Consider the following 13,372-nt stretch of genomic DNA (forward strand, 5'->3'; position numbering starts at 1 on the left):
AATACGTGTTCTCATGAAGCTCCATAAGATAAGAGCATTTCTCAAAGCAGAGCAAGATATTTCTAGTGCATTCATTCATCACACAAAAACATCCACACGACACGAGTCTTTCCGAACAACCCAGCAGTCCAATACAGCTTCCCTAGCTGGTATAAATCCTAACCCTGGCCAGTCCTCCTCCTGGTTCCCTCCAATTTGCGTAGCGTGGTTTTGAAGCTGAGTAGTTCCTATAAATAACCATTTCCTGTTCCTCTAGTACCGAGATTGCTTGATCCGGGGCATGCGACAATTCGCAAGAGTTAGTTTGGCGATCAAGCTAAATCTTGGAGACCGTTTACTCGGTCTTGTCGAGGCCGTCAGCCTTGGCACGGAGGCCAGAGGCAGTAGAGCCGGTCTGCTGGAAGTATCGGCCGAGGGTAGGGACCAGGAAAGATCGGAAGATGAGCTCAGCACCCCTACAATTTCTGTCAGTATTTGAAGCAAATCCTCCGGATAGCGGGGCAGCAAGACCCGCATGGCAACTCACCGGAAGGCAGGGAGAGAGAGCCAGAGGAGGAAGATAAACTTGAAGACGAAGTAGAAGGGGAACCAGTAGACGACCTGGACGAAGCTCTCAATCACGGTGAAAAGAGAGAAGACGACCCAATACTGTAAAACTAGTTAGCGACCACTTGTGATCGTAGGAAGCCTCGGCAAAGGTCGGAATTAGCTCCGATGGTAGGGAAAAGGCCACGTACAGTCAGCCACTGAGTATCATCCTCCTTGTTGTGGGTGAAGAGAGCACCAAGAGAGTAGTAGCCAGGGATGACGAAACCAGCCAGGTTGGTCAGAAGCTGGCCTCCAAGGTTGAAAATGATGAGGAAGAAGTAGAGAGCGCCGAGACCGATGGCGGCATAGGCCTTGGGAACACCAGCCTGCTTCTCGAGGTTGTTGAGGGCGGGGTACTTGGAGAGCTATACGGATGGCATCACTGTCAGCATTTTGCAAGGCAACGTTGCGCAATTTGTGCTCGACTGTAATGCGGCGGCTATAATCGCAGGGTGAGGGGATATGCGTACCTCGCGGTCGAGCTGACCAAGGTATTGCTGAGCCTTATCTTGGGCGGACATTGTTGGTTTTGATCGATTTTGTGTATGTGTGGTTTTGTCAAAGAAGTTGTGATGCTGTGAGAGAGTTGAAAAAAAGGTGTTGGAGGGGTTGGTTGTGTGGTGTATTGAAATAGCTAACTTAGCGTCCAATACGTAAGAGGAGTTGAATGGGCTGGAAGAGGGCAGCTTTTATCGCGGCGCTAGCTGCAGCTGAGATGGGGGGAAGATATGGAACCCAATCACTGAGGTACAGGGCCTAGCGAATCTTGGAAGCAGGAAGAAAATTGACGCGGAGACAGTCAGTGACAATGACCGAGAGTGACTGTGTGCCAATGGCTTGTGACCCTGTAAGTTCGGGGGGTTTTGCGAGATGAAGTGCTAAGTTGATCAGCAAGACGTTTGAGGCTTGTGATGTTGTGCAGGTGATGAATATTTTACTTGTTAGTATGAAAACTGTATCAGTTTGTATTATTATAAATATTGTGTGTTTGCAGTTGACTATTTCAATTTTTGGTCACAAATACATATCTCCTGATAGACTGAGCAATCCATGAACGCCAGTACGTCAGATTTGACGATTACAGGTATGACGCAGTGTGTATTTTGTTTCCGGGCGCCGTTGTGCACTATCACATGTACCTACAGCAAAAGTGACAGCACATGAAAGGAATTACATCATTCGAGGAGCAAACTTCAACGGTTTGGAGGCTACATACAGCGGGACGAGGAAACTTGCATAAACCTCGGAGTATTGGATTTTGCAGTGATAACGTGTGGAAATATGGATATATATATATATATGTCCATTATAAGTGGTTTCTAGGATATCTGACATACAAATTGTTATGCTATAGGGTCGAGACACAACGAACTGTGGTACTTGTAGACATAAGCAAGCAAGCTACTATATCCGTACAACCTCGTGGTATTTGTATGGAAGGACTGCCGCCAGCTTGCAAAAGTCCGTGATAGAAGAAAGAATATGTATAGTAATCATCTGGACTCTTAATATCACTAAGATACTCACCGTTTTTGTGTTGTTCGTTTAGGCAGATGTATGTCTCGACGGTTGTCCGGGGCCAGGCGTATTTATCTGTCTTGTTTGTTTCCCTTGAGGTGGATTGTGATTGTAATCGTGATCTCGTGCCCATAGTATACGCAGAGCATGTGCTTCGCATCTCACATCTCCCCTGGACAACTGAATCTCTAGCCTCTGCCAAGAAGTTGGATCAAAGTTGAACCAGTCTCTGCCCACGACTATTCACGTTGCAGTGGATGAACATGGGCTGTTAAGGGCAACCAAGATCTCCTCCATAACTGAGAACACATCCGAGTTCCCGCGGTGAGCACCTTTGGCCGGGGAAGGCATAGCAGCTTCAAGCCTCAAAACACAGATCGAGAGCATCGTAAAAGAAGCAATGATTCGCAGCCAGTCAAATCTCGTTTCTCGTCATAACAGGAATTTCGGCTAATTTACCGTACCCTTCCAATGAGAACTGGGTGAGACAAGCCAATAGAACAAGTGGATATTGTCCCCGCTCTGGCCTGCGAGCAAGATTACCTAACTGAACTGAACCACCGACCATCCATTTCTCGTTGACCTCGCAACGACAAAACAAGGACAACAACAGCTCCAGGAACATCAAATTGTTACCCTCAGCGCCGCGCCAAAATTGCACCGAGCAGCTCCTTGCGCGGCTTCTTTGAAACGAGTTTATTTCTATTCAGCTTCTGCTGGTCTTTTTTTCCATTCTCGCGACTATTTCGAGGTCCCCTTTCCCCTCCAGTTTCATTGTTATTGACGTCGGCGCATCCGAACACCCCAGCCCAGCCAATGTTTGTTGTTTAGCCCGCCCACAAATTCCTCTCTTCAGTCTACCAAAGTCAACACAAAGTCCCGGTTGGTGCCATTGAGGTTCAGCCCAGTCCAGCCCGGTCTCGTCTCGTACCTCACTCAATTAAGTATGGAGCACAACAGTAAGTTTACTTTCTCCCTTGTTTTTCTTCCCAGACAACCCCGTACCCAAACAACCTCATCTCCTCCTGCTTGAGGCACCTAATACTGCCTGCCGACGCGCTACTCACTCGGAAAGTCTAAACATAACACAACATAACAAGCTTTTAACTTCGCTGCTGCTAAAGCATAACATCCCCTCATTTTATTCATGTCAAGCTTCAAAGCCTGCGTTTGTTGACAAGTTTAATTCAATTCAGTGGACATAGTAGACCAGAATCAAGCTCAAGGTCCAACTACCCGCGCCGCCATTAGATCGACTCGACGACCGTTATCCCGTGCTTCAACAGCTTCACTCAACAGCTTAGAGCAGCCTGCTTTTGCCGACGCCTCAGACATGTACAACGGGCAATGGATGACGGCCCAGCATGGACAGGTTCATCCAAACGGCCAAGTGCACCCAAATGCTCACGTCCACGGCCATTCCCAGGTTAAGGACATGAACACGCCTCAGCTGTCAGCAGAGGATATTATGATGGCCCAGCAGCTCCAAGCAGGCCAGGACTACTCTATGGACGCTTCGATGAGTGCACCAATGGGTCACCAGATGCAATACCAACAACCAAAACATGCAATGCAACGGCACCCGTTACCCGCTGAGCAGTATAACAGCCATGCCAGTTTCGCCGAGGGAGATAGCCAAATGCTGGAGAGGGACGATAATGACGAGAACTCCTTTGCTGGAATGATTGGAGCCCCAAAGCCCGCGTCCAATAGATCGAGTGCAAACAACGAGATTGAAATGAGAGCTCTATTCAAAGCCAACGAGCATCGCAGCCTTCCTGACGTGGCCAGCGAGCTTCACGGAAATGAACGAGGTCCAAACTCAGAGCGAACCCGACAGGTTTTTGCAATGCTCTGGTATGTTGTGAAATGTTTACCATATTTGCAACAGGTATGCTAATCGTCCCATAGGATCCATGGTGTCTGTGAAAGGGGCAAGGGTTCCGTCCCCAGAGGACGAGTATACGCCAACTACGCGTCGAGATGTGCTACCGAAAGAATCACCGTACTTAATCCCGCTAGCTTCGGGAAGCTTGTTAGAGTGTTGTTTCCCGGTCTAAAGACACGGCGACTCGGTGTTCGCGGAGAGTCCAAATATCATTATGTCAACTTCACACTCAAGGAGGACCAGGCCGAGGTTAGGGAGCCTTCAGTGCAGCCAACCCGCGCTCTCCCAGAACCTCCGGCCTTCACTCAAAGTTTCAAGTTAGCTTTATCCCTGACCGTAATTTGTACGTGCTTGCTAACAGAGGTAGCACTCTTCCTTCACAGACGACTATCAGTTTGAGTCAAGGGGCCCTTCCGTCCCCTCAAATTGGCAGCACTGAGACCAACCCAGCCCCAGTATCCCAAAAGTCCGGCTTCCAGTCACGTAGCATATACAACCAGCCACAAATTGCCAACATTGCCCACCTCAGCTCCAGCACAACAAAGACTCAGCTCGAACTCGGCTTCCGTCCTGAGTCTGATGGGCCTGTTGACCCTGAGGAACCTCTTATTCTTCCCAACCTCGAGCCTTACCTCCCTCAAGGCACCGACCCCGACGCTGCCAAGTCTCTATTCGCATTGTATCGCGCTCACTGCACATCACTAGTCGATTGTATCCGTTTCTGCAAAGAGAAGACCTTCTTCCATCTTTATGGTGCTTTCCAAGGGACTCTCACCATGCCTGTGTTGAAACTATTTGGGAACCCGGCCTTGGCTCCTTGGATTGAGGAGTGTGATTTCATCCTCTACCAGCGTATGATGAGCATCGTATCTGGTTTGAAACTCCAGGTTGTTCCTAAGTATGTTTTGGATATTTTCAGGTCCATATCGGACAGACTGGTGATGCACATTCGTGAATCTTTTCAAGGCCAGCCACAGCATGTAATCCGTGCTAAGGAGGGACCTGCTGCACTCTTTGTTGGACTGATCGACCGCGCGTTGAGAGTCAACTTGACAGCTCACGCTGCTGCCAACTTTCTTTCATCCCGTGAGCAGCGCAATCAGATGTATATCGACTGGATCACAACAATTCGGCCTCGAAAGATTGCTGAATGTGTTCCTACTCGGGGTATGGACGATGTTGTGAATCTTCTGCTTAACGAGATTCGAGATCTCGTTGATCCCACAGACGTGCCTTGGGAGGTGGAATGCCTTACTATATATGGAGATGTTCTGTCGCGCAAAGGTCGGCCATCTGATAGTGACGTCGACGGTGGTGCCGAAGCTTCTCGTGAAAAGGGCGAGTCATACCAGCTTGATCGTTGGGTAACATTTCTCAACAGTCTACCGACGAGGTTCCCTTACGCCTCAGCGAGCGACATCATGCTATGCGTCGAGAGGATTGGTACTGCCGTGATGCGAGACCTCACCATGAACCAGGGTAAGAGCTTCAGCTCATGGTGGGTGACCAAGACATGGATAGATGAGCTGGTCTGCTTTATGGTGGAGGAGGGAGGATTTATGAAGCAAAAAAGGAGCCAGACAACTTGGTCGGCAACGCCCACGCCACCTCAAGCCACAAAAGACACGAGCCGACAACCCTCCCGATACAGCAGCGGCAGTGACGAATTCAACCTGAACAACTCATCGCAAAACCAAGGGGAACGTGCCCCCTTCCCCCCAGCCAACAAACCCAATCAGAACTCAATGGGTATGAGTGGGGGCGATGTCCATGACGACAGTGGAATCGGTATTAGGACGCCCGAGGAAGACTTCCCCATGGACAAGTTTGGGTTCACCGGCACAGACAACCAGGAGCATGCTCTATTGGAAGGGGCAGAATTCACTGTTGATGAGCTTTGAAGGATCCAAGCAAGGCCGCAAGGCCCGCATGTGTGTGTGTGTGTGTGTGTGTGTGTTTGTGTCTGCCTGACACGGGATTGGCGTTCCGGGATTGGGATATCGATTATACCCTTGATTGATTTATAATAATACAGTTGTCAGTGCTTCCCAGACGAGGGTCTCTTGATTGCCAGACATGATGGGACGATGGAACGACGACATGATGATGGCCTAGAGGCAGAAACGGGAAGTGAAGTGCGCTGAGTTTGGCCAATTGAGCGAAGCGGGCCTGGAAGATAGAGGATTGCGGAGGGTTGTTTCTGTGTACACATTAACTGGAAGGTTTGGTTCTGGAGTTTTTGAGTATAAATGGTGTCGGGTTTGGCAAAGAAAGGCGCACCATGAGAGCCATTGGGAGGGGTTGATTTCACCGCATAGTCAAATATACTGTTTGTAGGCTTTTGGCTCACTCCGTATTATCCCCTTGTTTTTTCGTACGCGAGGTAACGGTAATATTGGAATGTGTTATGGTTGCTTCTCTTTCAGGCGAAGGAATTTCGACTACCCTATGCGAGAGTTATGAAGGCTGTGTTTAAGCTCTGATTGGCCAGTAGATAAATTCTTTTCCATTGTCCTCGGCTTCATTCGTCAGACTGGATCGATCACTTCCTTGGACGAAGTATATTATGCTTTTGTTATAGTAACAAATCGCTCTGAGCTCTATATAATGACTGATTGTTGATGACCATGTAAGTGAGTGGTGGTAGAAGTCGTCTCTAACCTAGTGGGGTCCATAGCTTGAGTGGAGTGTAAGCATTAGTGCAGTGGGGGTCACGAATCTCTAAAGAGCTTAACCTAAACGTGTCTAATGAAGGACAAAGCCGAAGACGGAACCTGTAGCAAGGTCGAGTCATACCATACAGTGAATATTATAGAGGGAGCACCCCTGTATGAGCTGTTATTTCGGAGGCAACTTCGGTCTTGTTCTCAAACACTGACTCTAGAGTCCATAGTATGATGCTACAGCATGAGCCATATATAAATAATATTTCTCGTCTTAATTTACAGTCCTTGGTTCTTGAAACTTTATACATACATACATCTGTGCCTCTTTTCTGCTAAGCGTTGTTCTTGGCCACACTTAATCAACTTGAAATTCAAGCTCCGTTCCCGGACAAACTGATTTCATATCCAGTCTTTGATATTGGACATTGGCATTCGGAACCTCCAACCGTCCATCACTGTATCAACACTAAATTTACCTTCATCTTTGTATTTGTCTAGGCAATTACAATTTGGTACTGGTTTCAGTATTCGATATTACGCCAGTTGGACACAATTCCTGTCGATCTCTTGTCCATCTACACTTGATACCTCTTTAGGTACGCTTCAATTCGATTCAGCCTCTCGACTGCACTGTCGCATTCTACAAGTCATATCATATTATATCACAATTCTCGTATCCCTTCACCTCGAGGGTACTGATTCAGGAATTCCGGAGGTGATTCGGCGCTTGTCCGTGGGTACAGTACCTCAATAAAAGATCGGTTGGTACCTTATTAGTGCCTCAATCGAGCTCAATTTTTTTTCCCCTCGTTGTTACTTAGCCGGAAAAAAAGGAACTCCACCACCATTAACTCTAGACTCTCTGAATCAGCCTCAGCATTGGGGAAACAAGTAAAAAAACAGGGGATCCACGTTTCAGAGACTTGATTGAATCTTTGACATCTGATTTTGAACATCAAAGAAAAAGCAAACATGGGAAGTCTCTCGCATTGCAATTCGCCGTCTCTCGGCTGGGTCGTTCAAAAATTCGGCGGCACAAGCGTTGGCAAGTTTCCGGACAAGGTTTGTTGTCCCCCGTTGAGCTTCGGAGAGGCATTATTCTGTGGTTTTTTATACACATTGCTAACCAAGATGTTCAGATTGCGACAGATATTGTCAGGTATGATATTTCCCTAAAGATGTCTGGACATGGAAAAGAGAGAAAGAGAGAAAGAGAGAAATGGCTGAAAAATGTCTTGTATGACTGTAACTGACCCCGCCAATAGAGCCAGCTTGTCTCAAAACAGAGTCATCGTCGTTTGCTCTGCCAGAAGCACGGGCAAGAAAGCTGAGGGAACCACCAGTCGGTACGTCTATTTTCTGGTGTTCTTATATACAGAGACTCTCTGTAACGTCAATTGGCATGATCTGAGTACTAATGGCGCAATAGACTACTCGCCGTCTATGGTAAGCTCAGAGGTGTCGGCGCCGCCATGTGCGTCGATGAGGAGCAGCAGAATGAATTGGTTGAGCAAGCTCGTGGATTGATGCTTGATATCTGCAACGATCATGTCTTTGCTGCCGAGGCTTACATCCAAGATCCTTCTATACGCGGAAAGCTCATTCAGACAATCAAGGATGAGTGTCAAGAGCTGGTCGAGTATATCGTCGCTGCAAAGCGGTTTAACCTGGAGATCAACTCAAGAGCAAAGGATCGTGTCATCAGCTTCGGTGAGAAATTGAGCTGTCGTTTTATGGCGGCTCTTTTGCAAGATAAGGTGAGTAATAAGCCGTTGACTTATATATATGAGTTCCACACTAACATTAACTAGGGCGTCGAGTCTGAATATGTCGATCTTTGCGATTCATTCCATTATGATGCTACCGAGAGACTCGACGACAAGTTCTACCGCACTGCCTCAGAGGCTTTCACCCGCAAGATCGCCGCCTGTGAGAGCCGCGTCCCTGTCGTTACTGGTTTCTTTGGCAACGTACCTGGCAGTCTCATCGACGGTGACATTGGTCGTGGCTACACTGATCTATGTGCGGCCCTCTGCGCCGTGGGCGTCAAGGCTGAGGAACTTCAGGTTTGGAAGGAGGTTGATGGTATCTTTTCAGCCGATCCCTCCAAGGTGCCCACCGCACGCCTGCTCTCATCTATCACACCCTCCGAAGCAGCTGAGTTGACATTTTATGGCTCAGAGGTTATCCACCATCTCACTATGGACCAAGTCATCCGTGCTGAACCGCCTATCCCCATTCGCATCAAGAACGTCAAGAATCCTCGCGGCAATGGCACTATTGTTGTTCCTGACCGCATCCTCTCGGCCAGCCATCAACTCACACGGGACTCTCCCAAGCCTCAGGCAGAACACAAGAAGCCGAAGCGACCTACAGCCGTCACTATCAAGGACCACATCAGTGTTATCAATGTGCATTCGAACAAGAGATCGATTTCGCACGGGTTCTTCGCGCGCGTCTTTTCTATCCTGGACACTTACTCCATCTCGGTCGATCTCATCTCTACTTCTGAGGTTCACGTCTCTATGGCTATCCACTCGAGCAGTCAGCAGGTCGAGGCTTTTGGTAAAGCCACTAAGGAGCTTGCTGAGTGCGGTGATGTGAGCGTGCTCAACGACATGGCCATCCTGAGCTTGGTCGGTGCTGAGATGAAGAACATGGTCGGAATTGCAGGTCGTATGTTTTCTACTCTGGGAGAACACAATGTCAACCTCGAGATGATCTCACAAGGTATGTATGATCCTCATCTCGAATAAGGAGTATACTAACTAAGTCGAACAGGTGCCAGTGAGATCAACATATCTTGTGTGATAAGCGCACGAGATGCTACTCGGGCTATGAATGTGTTACATACACATCTCTTCACATTCCTTGAGTGAACGACATGTAGGAGCATGATATAGATGGCATTCGCATGTAATGGGAGTTGGTAGGGATATCCTTACGGACTTGAATTCTTGTATAGTCAATTTGCCCTGCAATGTGTTTGACTGTATAGTTCAAAGGTGTTTTTGGAGTTTTGCTGGTAAAAAGTTGGGCTAGAGTTGGCATGACGATGGAAAGCATTGAAAGGACGGCAGATTTATATCAACTATTGTTTAAGAAGGGAATTTCAACGACAACTCTCCTGGATAGACTATTAGGGGCCAAGTAAAGAAAGAGGCTCTAGGTAAGTTTACTTACACAGTATGAACCATTTGGCAGTAATTATTTGGGCTCAAGACAGCCCGTGAAATAAATGGCCATAACTTTAAGAAATGTCCTGAACCCTTGAGGTACAGGGTAAGCTCAAATGCCACCTCCAACTGCATCGCTGATGCGGGGCACATGTGGGTGGACTGCGACTTCCCCCCTGTCAGAGCTAACCAGCAGCTTCCATTCTCAAGATGTAACATGACCCAGCCCAATTCTTCTTCCTATTCTTACAACTAACTCATTGTGAGTTATCAACATCACGAAAATCACCGAGAGACGAAAACTACGACCGAGTTAACAATCCCGAAGCTCGAAGAATCTTCCAATGCCGGTGTCGCTCTATATTGAGAGTCTCGCTGCCACATGCTAGACCAGATAATCTAAATGAACGGATTGAAGGACAGCCCATGGCATCGCAGAGGATACAATCGTTGAACAGCGACTACGAGGAGTTAATCCACCTAGAGGGTACCTCCAAGAACGAAACAATATAGACGACCGAAATCGCGATAGATATCTCTCTCCAATCATGTATAGGTCCAAGACGGGTGCAGCCAACCGTGGCAGCATCCTCAGCACCCTGAAGGCGACCGAGATGCTCGACACGAAAGCCAGTCTTCCAGCGGGTATGCAAGATACCATGTTCGCGATACCGAGCGCCTGCGACTAACATGACATTCAGAGATACTGGTGACGATCCTCGATTATTTACCAGTCGCCGATCAGCTGCGCTTTGCCCGCGTATCACACCGCATGCGAGATATGGTTTACGATGACACTAGATGGGTCTCAAGATTAAAGAGCATGGATTGTTGGGACGAAGTCGAGGCTCGTCGTCGATTCGAGGAGGCAGTGCGACGAAGACGAGAAAGTGCAAATGCAGCGGCAAAACAAGCCAAAGGACTTACAAGCCCCACGCAATCTACAGGAACAACACTATTCGATGCCTCATTAGAGGAGGCCAAGAATCGCGCCGTGGCAGATATTCATGATGGTTTCGAGACGATGGCGGTGGGGGCTTCAACAAACCCGGCTGAAGACCCGGCAGCATATCTGGATGTCTTCAAAAAAGCAAGGAGCATCCGGGGTGGCGCGAGGCACGAGTACGGCAAGATATACGGCGCTTTGGCTCCCTTCTACTTTGATCTGGTGAAGGCAAGGTCTCATGCGGACCCTATCGTCTTCCAAGCGTTTCGCGACCCAGAGAAACAAGCGCAAATGCTCGCAAATCTTAAGAGATTCGCCCATAGCGATTGGTCAACTGGATGCCAGGAGCGAGAGGAGAAGCTCTCATCAATGATGGGGATCTTCGAGAGTGCTGTTCTACGGGAGTTTGAGCAAGGATACGAATTCTGGGATGTTGACGGACGAATGCATCGCTACGCACATGTACTGCACACACTTGATGGCGCCACTGGAGGGATAGATCTCTTTGTGCATAAGCACCCCATTTTCAACGATGATGAGTTATTGGTGGTGAACGCGATGGACTGTCTCAACCAAGCGACGCAGGATGAAAGCATCATACTCGAACCTTCACGGCTTTTCTTCGAAAAGCTGCTGGCCAAAGTTAACGAGCAGGCCTCAGTGATGCAACGCATATTTCCTAATCCCGAACGTGTGTTCTGGATATTTGTGGAAAAGGTCAGGGAGGATATCATCATGGAGTATTCAACACCGCTGTTCGACGAGGCACATGAACGTAGCATGGAAGCTTATTTGAAAGCCGTGTCTGGCGTCTTTGAGCAGACAATGCTTTTCTTTCAATCTCTTACACCCCCTGAGGGGTCTAAGCGAGATGTCAAAGAGATGGCAAAGGAGCTTTCACTGCGCGTTTTCGAGCCGCATCTCGACTTATACCTCCAGGCTGAGCTAGACTTCTTCACAAATCACGCTGATACAGAAGTGGCAAGGTGGGAGAAGAAGCTCTCTGAGCAGGACTCATCCCTAGAGTCGTTCTATATGTCAAACATCAATCGCTCAGCCGACAAGAAGGACTTTTTGAGCTCTTTCAAGAAGGTCGTTATGATGCCTGTTACTGTGCTACCGAGCTTTCCAATGGGATCTCCTTTCGCAACTAGCAAACCCGCATCATCGAGACCTACATCAACAGTACCAAAGGAGCTGAATGGCTCTGGGACACTTACACCGCAGCCCTCACGACCGGAGACACCCAGTCTGGCACTTGATGGCCAGAGGACGCCATTGCCTGCCCAGGCACCAACAGATGAACTGGCAGCCAAGGCAGCAATTATGGCGTCGAAGCTTGAAGGTATCAAGTCGCTTTTCAGCATTGAGGTGGCACTCAACCTGGTGCACGCTGCCAAAACCAGCCTGGGACGTGCTTCAGTCTTCATTAGCCTGGGTGGACAAGCTGGTGGAGAAGCTCGAGAGCAGTGTGCGACCATATTCATAGTGTTGTTGCGTATCTTGGGACAGAAGCATATCAAGACGGGCTTTGATATGGCTGTCGACCATCTGTCGCACTATAACCCGCGAGAGGTTAATGATCATAACAAAGCGGGCGTGGCACCACTTGTCACTTTCATCGAACTTGTTAACGTCGGTGACCTTATCTCACAGATGATTGACGTTTTCTATGAGCAGCAACTTGCCACCCCGAAAATTGCTGACCGCAACGATTTCTTGGATCCAGCAGGTCTGGCCAAGAAGAAGTTTGAGCAAATGCTCGACGAGAGTGTTGCTGCCGGCCTAAACAAGGGTATCGATGTCCTGATGGACGAGGTTGAGTATCTTCAGGGCACAACTCAACCACCCACAGACTACAACCCAGTTGATTCCTCAGCTGCTACATCGTCCTCTGCCTTTGGCGGCAGCTCTAGCACCGCCGAGAAGCCTGCTGTGCCTGCTGCAGAGCCTGATATTGGTCCCACAGCCACAGCAAAGCGCATTGTAGAGCTTGTCTCATCGCACACAAAAATGCTTGTGGGTACAACAGATAAGTCGATGCTTGATGTATTCAACGGCGAGGTTGGTCTTCGTCTTTTCACAGCGATCTGCAAACATCTCAAGCGACAACGAATCAGCACCGAGGGCGCGATTACTCTCATTGCTGATATGAACATCTATTATGAGTACATTCGGACGTTGCGCAACCCTGATCTGCTCGCATACTTTGCTGCCCTTCGTGAGCTAAGCCAGATCTTCCTGATTGACCCTCGACATGCGCGTGAGATGGCCACAGTCATCGCAGATGGCGATCGATTTGGTGGCATTTTCCGTGCCGAAGAAGTCTACGAGTATGCGCAGAGAAGGGCGGACTGGTATCAAGTCAGAAAAAGTGTCGAGAGAGCAATGTATGGGCTTGAGTGTGTGCTCATGTAAGTAAATAGAATAGAACTTGGCTGATTGGATATACCTACGAAATCGATATGTCAATATCACGAAGATATGCTGAGAGCGAGCGTTTGGCTAGGAGGCATACATGGATGGTTTTCAAATTTATGATGATGAAGAGATCTGAGTATCTAATAAAATGTCCCATTTTGAGTAAGCT

At 48.4% G+C, this 13,372-nt stretch overlaps 4 protein-coding genes across 4 annotated transcripts; 3 read left to right on the top strand and 1 right to left on the bottom strand.

The window, feature by feature from the left end:
* Positions 1-334: 334 nt before the first annotated feature.
* On the bottom strand, positions 335-1,109 carry YOP1 (ER membrane protein DP1/Yop1; the record flags this gene model as incomplete). Its single annotated transcript, XM_044820829.1, has 4 exons — positions 335-455; positions 527-648; positions 738-953; positions 1,059-1,109. 4 exons carry the CDS (start codon positions 1,107-1,109, stop codon positions 335-337), a joined length of 510 nt encoding a protein of 169 aa, XP_044685129.1.
* A 2,330-nt stretch (positions 1,110-3,439) lies between these two features.
* J7337_003112 (uncharacterized protein) lies at positions 3,440-5,895 on the top strand (the record flags this gene model as incomplete). Its single annotated transcript, XM_044820830.1, has 3 exons — positions 3,440-3,963; positions 4,018-4,311; positions 4,362-5,895. The coding sequence occupies 3 exons, from the start codon at positions 3,440-3,442 to the stop codon at positions 5,893-5,895; spliced, it is 2,352 nt and encodes a 783-aa protein (XP_044685130.1).
* A 1,995-nt stretch (positions 5,896-7,890) lies between these two features.
* Positions 7,891-9,416, top strand: J7337_003113 (uncharacterized protein; the record flags this gene model as incomplete). Its single annotated transcript, XM_044820831.1, has 3 exons — positions 7,891-8,006; positions 8,090-8,417; positions 8,472-9,416. 3 exons carry the CDS (start codon positions 7,891-7,893, stop codon positions 9,414-9,416), a joined length of 1,389 nt encoding a protein of 462 aa, XP_044685131.1.
* Positions 9,417-10,384: 968 nt separating this feature from the next.
* On the top strand, positions 10,385-13,200 carry J7337_003114 (uncharacterized protein; the record flags this gene model as incomplete). Its single annotated transcript, XM_044820832.1, has 2 exons — positions 10,385-10,481; positions 10,538-13,200. The coding sequence occupies 2 exons, from the start codon at positions 10,385-10,387 to the stop codon at positions 13,198-13,200; spliced, it is 2,760 nt and encodes a 919-aa protein (XP_044685132.1).
* Between the last annotated feature and the right edge of the window lie 172 nt (positions 13,201-13,372).

The sequence above is a fragment of the Fusarium musae genome, chromosome 2 (genome assembly GCF_019915245.1).
Source record: "Fusarium musae strain F31 chromosome 2, whole genome shotgun sequence".
NCBI lineage: Eukaryota > Fungi > Ascomycota > Sordariomycetes > Hypocreales > Nectriaceae > Fusarium > Fusarium musae.